At 43.4% G+C, this 9,548-nt stretch overlaps 1 protein-coding gene across 1 annotated transcript in view; it reads left to right on the forward strand.

Moving 5' to 3' along the window:
- CTNNA2 (catenin alpha 2) overlaps positions 1-9,548 on the forward strand; it is a 1,212,193-nt gene that overhangs the window by 372,284 nt on the left and 830,361 nt on the right. The window contains exon 5 of the mRNA XM_024129861.2: positions 6,408-6,527. Coding sequence (XP_023985629.1) covers positions 6,408-6,527 — 120 coding nt within the window. The remainder of the gene's footprint in view (positions 1-6,407; positions 6,528-9,548) is intronic.

Raw genomic sequence — 9,548 nt, forward strand, 5'->3', positions numbered from 1 at the left:
ATAACACATAGATATTCTAGCTGCACATATTAAGCTACTTGCTCTATTTTGCAAGTATTTGTGTGTGTTTTAATATTGAGCTCTCTTCTGAATATATTAAGGATTCGTATAACTGCTGAAGGTTTTTGCTACTGTAGTTATTTTGAATTCAGGAGGATAGTGATGGAACGGCGAGTGACATATAGTTCAAAGCCGAGTTATCGCCAAAGTGGGAATTTGATGTTCCTGAGCGAAGCTAAAGGAATCATTTGCACATCAGACATCATTAAAAACTACTGAATTATAATCACTTGTATTGTTGAAGTTGCTGGTGAGTGATTCCCTACAGACACCTGGTGTATCCTGCAATCAGTTGACATTATCAGTGTGTTAGATGGAGATGTGACACTTCACGCTTTGAAAGGACTCCTGCATTTCAATCAGTGATCGAGAAGAGCAATGTTTATTTTCCCTAAACTCTGAATGAATGCAATCAGAGTATATTGTCCAATTCTTAGCGTTGGTGATGTCATTACACACAAACTCACCTAGCCATGTGTGTGTCAGAGGAAACAATCACTTTTTTCTGTACTCAGGCTGAGTCCTGGAATAATTATGTTCCCGATTATCTCAGAATTTCTCTCTAGAAAGTCAATAGCAAAATGACAAAACACAACCATTTAGTCAACTTCTCAGGAAATTCAGATTATCTTCGAGGCTAGCAGGGGACAAATCTAATGCTGCTGCCCCATTGTTGGTGGGTGAGTTTAATATTGCCTGTGATTTTTGTGACATTAGCAGCGAATGGTCTTAGTGAGTCCCCAGTAACATTATTTCTCAGTAGTCTGCTGTTTTGTCCTGCAACTCAGATGTGGCTCTTTTTAAAAAAAAAAAAAAATTATTGAAGTATAGTTGATTTACAATATTTTGTTAATTTCTGCTGCACATAATCAAGGTATAAAATATCCTTGTCTCTGATTATAAAGGTAGAAGTTACTGCCCAGGTTCTTAGCACACGTTTTTCATCAGAGCTGTCACGACATTAACTTCAGCTGATTTATTTGGAATTTATTTATCTATTCAGTTATCCTTTCAAGAGATACTTATTGGATGCCTACTATGTATAAGACATTGTGCCAAGATATATGAGTTCAAAGGTAAATAAGACTCAGCTCCTGCCTTCACAACTTTATAGGCTGGTAGTGGGGGAGACATTAAGAAAGAGTGCAGTACATGTTATGAAAATTGTGCATATTGCTATGGTCTCACCTGGAAGGAAAACATAATAATTAGGATGTTTTCCATTTTAAATAACAGAAACCCAGCTCAAGTTGGCCTTTCCAAACGGGAATATATTGGCTCACCAAACTAAAAGTCCAGAGGCAGGTAGCTTCAGGCAAAGCTTGATCAAGGTACAAACATGTGACAAGGACCAGGTTTCTATCTCTTTTTCCTCACTAAGGACACTCTTCTCTGTAGGCCCTTTTCTCAAAATCTCAAGGTAGCTGCAAGATATTCTCAAGATTACACGCTTCTGGACTATAGTTAGCAAAAAAGAGGAAATTCTCTTCCCAGGCAACTCAAATAAAAGTTTTACAATTTTGTTAGTCATTTTGGCCTCTAAATCAGGTTTACATCTCTGAGTTAATTATTTAGAGGGGGGCGTAGGATGTGCTGATTTCTTAGTTTGGTCAGCACTGTTTCTCTCCCTCATCACCCCCTCCCAAGCCAAGGATGGGATCAGTTCAACCAAATGTATTGTTGGGTGATTTGGGATAACGTGAACAAGGGTGATGTGGTTGGGAGAGGGAGGTGTTAGGACTGGAGCTCAGTGAACTGAATGAGATTTACCTTTTCCTGAACTAATTGTTCAACCACAGATTGAACAGGCTGGAGTCACAAGCCCAAGCCTGAAGCTGGGGGCTAAGAGTTGAGGGTGATTGGAAAGAGGTTGACCCCATCAAAAGAGTGGGGGAGGTATCATCCTGCCCAGTAGTGAGAGCGAAACTACACAGTAATTTGAGCAGGGAAAGCTTAGTATAAAGAATTATTAGCTCTAATAGATGAGAGTAACAAGGAATTGTCTAGGAATGGCAGATGGAAGGAGCAGCCACTCCCCCCAGGACTGAGATAGAGTACTCTGGGGAGAGCCCACCCCAAACCAGGGCCAAGATCCAGATGTTCCTAGGTCACTGGATGAGAGAGAGGCCACTGAAGTGCCACACAAGCCAGCGGAACTTGCTAGAACTCTGCCCTTTAGGGTGTCAAGGAAAACTGTGCGTGGAGACATGTCTCACTAGAGGCATCCCACTACCCATGGGGGCCACCTGGTGTTGGAGGAGCTATCCCTGCTGCCGAGCCCGTCCAGGGAGCACACTCCAGGACCAGGAAACAAAACCCCTTCCTCCTTTGTTGCCTGTCAAACACTCTTCTCCCTACAAAACTTAACCCAGGAATAAGATGTAAAGGGCCCAGCTACGTGTTCACAGAGCAGGCAGAAAGTGTGAAATTTAGATTTGATAACCAGCCTAGAGAGAGAGTGATTCTCGGCTCCCAACTGGGATACTCTTGCCACAAGAAGGGAGATGGGTCCAGGTGGGACAAAAGATTTCACCTACTGAGAGCTTCACAGACGGTGGAAGGAACAAAGGCATGAGAGTGAGGGGGAGGGACTTGGATGGAGCGTTCACAGTAATGTGGTTGATTGATTCTGTTGTTGGAGCAGAGAGGGTGAGGCTGGGAGGGGCAGCCACAGAGTTAGAGAGATACAGGGTGTGGAGTGTCTGCGTTATCATGAGAATTAGTTTGGACTCTACCCGTTTGTTTAGACGCTGTATGGATCATGGGGGACTGCTGAGTAGTCCTAAGCATTAGAATCGGCTTCGGGATTTAGCCAAATAATTTTGGTAGCAGTATGGAGAAGGAATTAGAAGAGGGGTGAGCCCAAGCAAAGAGACAGATTGAGAGACGATTAAAAATGATCCAGGCCAGTGAATGAAAGGAAAGCTGAGTGAAGGCAGTGGCAGTGTGTACTGTGAAGGGGTAGATTTTAGAGAAATTGAGGTGGAATGACTGGAACCTGGAGACTGATTAGATGGGGCAGGACTCTTAATGAATCTTCATTATCAGCTGATCAGTACAATCCAAACTGGACTCCAGCAGCTTTACAAAACCATCCTTTTTAGGAAACTGAGGCAGCACAGCCCGGGAGCTAAAAGTATGAGCTCTGGAGCAAACTCTCTGGGTTCAGAACCCAGGAACCCAGGTTCCTGCACTCTCTTGCTGTGAGACCCCTCAGGCTGGCTGTGTCAACCCTCTGGCTGCAGTCTTTCCTCTGTAAAGAAGAAACAAGAAAACTATCAGCTTCAAAGAGCTGTTTTGGGGGACTAAATTAGATACATGTAAAACATTTGGACCAATGTCTGCTACAGCATAAGTATCCAGGGACATTGGCTATTGTCATGTTTCTTGTACAAGCTGAAAGTAACTTTGGAAATGTATCAAGCTGTATTATTGTACTTTATAAAGCATGGCACTTTATGAATAAATCATGCTAGCATTTAATCATTCTTGCTTTCTGATGAAATCATTTTCTTCACTTTTGAACAAGGAAACAAAATTTAATCAAGAAGGCCAGCTTATCTTTAGAAGGCAGGAAGATAAAGTATGATGTTGCTGAGATATCCCTGGTCAAACCAGAGTATATGGCTCAACAAGTAAAGTAGTTAAATATAGAATCTTGTCTTCATTCATTCATTTCCTTGGCCAACTCCTATTTCCAAGATAACATCTTTTAAATTTAGCTATAAATCCAGATCCCAACAAGAGAGCTTTGTATGACTTATTAGTTTCATTAGTGTCACTTAAAATCCAATCAACTGGATATCAACTGAAGGACCCTGGAATGAGGTCAGTCTGTCCAAACGGAAATGATCATAACAATGATTTATAGCACTGGTATGGGCAGTGACTGTGGACAGGAGAACAGGATCACGCGGTCCAGGAGGGGACTCAGACTCCTCTGTTCCCGTTGTCCCCAGCCCTGTATGCCTGCCTAGTTCCTAGGAGGTGCTTAATATGTATTCATACATAAGAAGTATGAATTGTCAGACTACTTTTTTACGTCAAAATAAGTAAGTGCAGTTTCAGTCAGGAAAATTGGAGACTGATTTGATTTAATGTCATTAATTTATTGTTTTTGGCCACGCTGTGCAGCATTGCAGCATGGGGGATCTTAGTTCCCCAACCAGGGATCAAACCTGTGCCCGCTGCATTGGGAGCACGGGGTCTTAACCCCTGGACCACCAGGGAAGTCCCAGAGATTGATTTAAAGAGTCTGTCTCAAACAATTTGACAGAGCTGTCGACTAAATAATAGTGACAAGTAGGCTTGCTTTGGAAATGGGGGTTAAGGGCTATTTCAGACAAACTCTGAGAAGACTCAAGATTTTAAGAGTTTTAAGGGACAAACTCTGAAAATAATATCTAAATCCCCCAAATGGGGAGGAAATTTTAATATCCTGTCTAGAAGTTCACCCTTTTCAGCTATCCCCATCCCCAGAGCTCAGGCTCCAGTATTAAGGACAGGAAGACCTGCCAGAGCTGAGGGTTCTCACGGTGGTGTTTGTCAGCCCAGGCCGGCCGTGGGGGGGAGAATAACTATCTGTAGGGTCCAAGGTCAGGAGGGCATTTATTACAAGGAAGGACGTGGCAGCTGCGTCTAAGGGCCCCCTTTATCAGCTTGTTGGAAGTGACTTCCCAATGCAGCACACAGAGTCCCCCAAACCTCGCCTTATAACACCTCCCCCATGAGCACCACGCTTCTTCTCAGAACCATCACACAGCCTGCCGTCTGTGTCCTTCCACTCTCCCCAGGTCCCTGTCACCCGCAGACATTCCAAGAGCAAGATGTAGCCTTTCCTCTTCACAATCATTCAGGAACAATGCAAATAGGTACGAACGAAAGATCTTCTATCTTCCATAAAAGATGAGAATGGAAACCTAATTTTATCTGGAGTCTAGACTGAACCCCCATCACCATCATTCTAAATAGCTTCCCTTGCTTGCTGCAACTCTTTCCTTAATGAAATGTTAGCCTATTTAGTAAATTTAATGGTACTGTCGTATCTATGGAGGAAAAGATTTGATGATATCCATGATCACTGGCTTATATACACTATTCTCTTCCTGCACGCAGTGGAACTTGGTGAGGAAGTTGGATTAGCCACCTTTGTGATTGTGTCAAGTTAAACAAAGGGGTATCTCTATGGTACTATGTTAATCTATGACTTTTTTTTTTTTTTTTTTTTTTTGCGGTACGCGGGCCTCTCACTGCTGTGGCCCCTCCCGCCGCGGAGCACAGGCTCCGGACGCGCAGGCGCAGCGGCCATGACTCACGGGCCCAAGCCGCTCCGCGGCATGTGGGATCCTCCCAGACCGGAGCACGAACCCGTGTCCCCTGCATCGGCAGGCGGACTCTCAACCACTGCGCCACCAGGGAAGCCCAATCTATGACTTTTTCTAGCCATTTTAATGGTCGTTTGGATTTCCGCATTGTCAAACAATGAACTGTCTGTATATTGTCCTTTGATTTGGTCTAAACTACAAGAGCCAATTGGAATTCTGCAGTAGACCCATACATTCTCTGTATTTCTCATTACTCTTTCAGAGCTACCATTTCTCTTTTTCTACTGCCACTCTCAGAAGCCTGTACTAGTTGAAGCCTCTCTACCAGACTCCCTTCAAAACTAAGAACTTTTGATTTTGCAAACATAGTTCTGTCTTGTGCCTTATTCACTCAGGATTATGTTCTTGGCTGTTTCCACTGATCATTATTCTATTCACCCTAGTTGATGACACCTTACATGGCAACAAAACTTCAAATTCACTTCTCGAGGCTCAATATTTTCTCTTCTATTGTATTGGATGGCAAGGTGTAAACTCAGCTTAAAATTACAATACCTTTAGTCCCAGATTTAGAGGTGATACCAAGAAGATTGGTTGCAGATTTAAGCTATCTCAAACTTTTTGCAGCCCAGGAGTTCCTCCAGTTTTTGTTTGCAAAACATTTCCTCCTCTGAAGATTTCTAAAGTTTGTTTTTCAATTCCCTATTTCTTAAGTATATTTTCCTACTTGAAATTAAAAGTCCATATCCCTTATCAAAACCATAACTCAAAATACAATCAATGTAGTATTTTATATGCTTCAGGAGTTCAGCAATTATTATCTTTTATATACAAAATATATAAATGTTGAACAAATATTTATTCTGATTATAAATGCTTCTTGGGGTACTTTTTCCCATTATTTAAATGTTAACGCATAAATGTTTTCTTTTTAACGATCTAGCATTTCTAGCATGTTTAATAATATTGCAATACTATCCAGTTATAAATATATTGGATTTTTTTTTTTTTTTATCGTTTCAGGTGGAGGAGGCCTTGGAAGCTGTCAAAAATGCTACAAATGAGCAAGACCTTGCAAATCGCTTTAAAGAATTTGGAAAAGAGATGGTGAAACTTAATTATGTAGCTGCAAGAAGACAACAGGTGGGAAAGATTTTGGAAATCTAGGGGAGAAAGTGAGTGAGTTTAAGTAACCTTGTAGTTTTGTAGGCCCAGACAGTGGATCAGCTGCATCTGCTGGCTGTCAGATCATCAGATGCTTTAGGAACCTGTGATCACAAAGGCATCTTCCTACTCGGGCCTGTTCTGGCCCTACCGTACAGCGCTGGTACTGCCTGGGTACTCTCGGGCCCCCGTGTGTTTACAGTAGGTCACAGGCCATCTGCTTCACTGGTGGGAACCACCACGCCAGCCCTACCACACTCTAACCTTTCTTTTTTTTGACATTTATATTTATTTTTTTATGGAAGTATAGTTGATTTACAATGTTGTGTTAATTTTGGCTGTACAGCAAAGTGATTCAGTTATACATATATTGATATATACATTTTTTAATATTCTTTCCCATCATGGTTTATCTCAGGATATTGAACATAGTTCCCTGTGCTATACAGCAAGACCCTGTTGTTATGCACTCCATGTGTAATTGTTTGCATCTGCTAACCCCAAACTCCCAGTCCATCACTCCCCCACCACCCTCCCCCTTCACGACCACAAGCCTGTTCTCTGTGTCTGACCACACTCTAACCTTTTGTTCACACTTGGAAAGGCTCCCGATTGAAATATAAAGAATATCAGACTGTGGTGTGATGCTGTGGCCACTCCCTGGGCACTGTCCTTAGCCCTCACTTTTTATCTCCCAGCCCTGTGGACGGCACCGTGCGTATACACACCCCAAGTGTGTAGTATGTACAGTGAAACTTTCATCAAAGAGATTAAGTAAACACGAAGAAAAATAGAGAAAAGGCAGAGAGAGAGAGAGGGAAAGAGAGAGAGAGAAGGGAATGGACAGGGGAGGGAGAGCACAGGTAGTGAGTCAATTTGATGAAGGTGGTTGACCTGGGGTTTTCTCAAGATGACACTCTCCATTTAGCCAGCTCTATTTGTTCAGAAGGTACCATTAGAGTTTTGTTTCCAAAGAGTGTGTCTTTTTCTTTCTTCTTAGAAAAAACATCTTTAAATGTGGAGAGATTAGTTAAAATCCTATTCAACCATCTTCTTGGCTATTCCCAGGATTCTTCGACATTTTGGGCACTTCCTAGTGACTTTTTCTAAGGTTCTCTGTGACCAACAGGAGAATTCTAGTGAACATTTGTTGAGTGTTCATCTGTGCCAGACTGAAGTGACACCCGTATTACAAACTTGACCAAGATCTAGTCCCTTCCCCTAAAGAGCTTCCAGTGTCCTTTGTGGTGGGCACACAGTCATGATTTTAGTTCAGGCGATTATTTTTAAGTATTTTGTTATCAGCAGAATCCTTTGTTCAAGTGGAATCTTGTGTGGTAGCCCACAATGTAATGTGGTTAGGAGCGAAGTTACTCTAAAGCACAGGTTTGAGGCCTAAAAGCCACTTAGCTTGTTTAAACACCTGAAAAAAAAAATGCATTGACTCTTGATTTCAGTGAACCAAGGGGGAGGCTGGGGAGAACGGTGGGTGCCAGGACACTCAGAGTCTTGCAGAGTGTTTGGATTTTATTGTAAGCGAATGGGTAGTAGTTGAGTAGTTCAGAGTTTGGTGTCAAAGTCTCAGATTTACAGTTTAATGTTATTCTAGGTACGTTGCAAAGAGGGGGTAGCATGGAAGAGGAGAGACTAGTTGTAGTTGGGAGCGTGCTGAAGTCATCTAGGTGAGCGATGCTGGTGATTCTGGAAAATCTTTATCAAAAGTCCAGGCTCTGGGCTTCCCTGGTGGCGCAGTGGTTGAGAGTCCGCCTGCCGATGCAGGGGACACGGGTTCGTGCCCCGGTCCGGGAAGATCCCACATGCCGCAGAGCGGCTGGGCCCGTGAGCCATGACTGCTGAGCCTGTGCGGCTGGAGCCTGTGCTCCGCAACGGGAGAGGCCACAACGGTGAGAGGCCCGCGGACCGCAAAAAAAAAAAAAAAAAAAAAAAAGTCCAGGCTCTCGTTCAATTCGTCCAAAATAATTTGGTGAGGAACACAGAGGAAAAAAATAAATGCACACACTGAGTCTGAGGCGCAAAGAGAACAAAAACACAGTTTATTCAGGACAGAAGCAAAAGTTACACACTCAGAGAAGAGTGTGGGTGTCCTCTAGAGTGAGGGGTGCCACCCAGGGTTGTTGATCCCCTTTTTGTCTTATTTTTAGCACTTTGAATGGGTGGGGGTCTTTTTGATTAGGGGGGAATATTCTTTGAGCAGAGGGTTGAGGTGTGGCCTGGATTGCACCAGGTTGCATCCGTTTCTGGTCCTGTGCATTTGTCTCCTGAAGCCACCCTACATGCTCTCTAGGAGCTGTTTTCCCTTAAATTGTCTAGTTGAGTGCCACACGTGGAAGGTCCTATAGGGTCATCAGCAACCTGTGCATTTTTATTGCACATGCTCCATGGTTTTTCATGGTCAGAGTTTCTTGCTCAGATGCTACAAAGTTTCTGTTTTAGATGCCATTCCTCCATGCATCATGGCCTCAGTATGGGCAAAACAAGGAGGTAGCTTTGCCTTCTGACTAATGCCTGTACATGAGGAGGCTGTCCTGGGGCCCGGCTGTGTCTTTTCTGCCTCCGTGGTGGTCTCAGATATCTTGGCAGCAGTACCAGTGGAAAAAAGCATAGGGAGTCCATGTTTACTTTGAAAATAGAACACTCAGGACCTGCTGTGCAATTGGCTGTGGGAGTTTAGGGAGCGACAGCAACCAGTTCACATCTGAGGTTCTGTTTGAGCAAATGGGTAGATGGCGAGGGATTTACTGAGATGGGTGAAGACTGGAAAGGGACCAGTGAGGGTTAGAGATCAAGATTTCATACATAGATACATTGATTTTGAGATGCTTGTAAGATCCATGTAGAAATGTCAAAAGGAGAGAGATGTGGGTTGGAGATGGAAACAAGTCATCAGCATGTAGCTGGTATTAAAATCCACAGTAGGGCTTCCCTGGTGGCGCAGTGGTTGCGCGTCCGCCTGCTGATGCGGGGGAACCGGGTTCGCGC

Source organism: Physeter macrocephalus, chromosome 12 (genome assembly GCF_002837175.3).
Source record: "Physeter macrocephalus isolate SW-GA chromosome 12, ASM283717v5, whole genome shotgun sequence".
Classification (NCBI taxonomy): Eukaryota; Metazoa; Chordata; class Mammalia; order Artiodactyla; family Physeteridae; genus Physeter; species Physeter macrocephalus.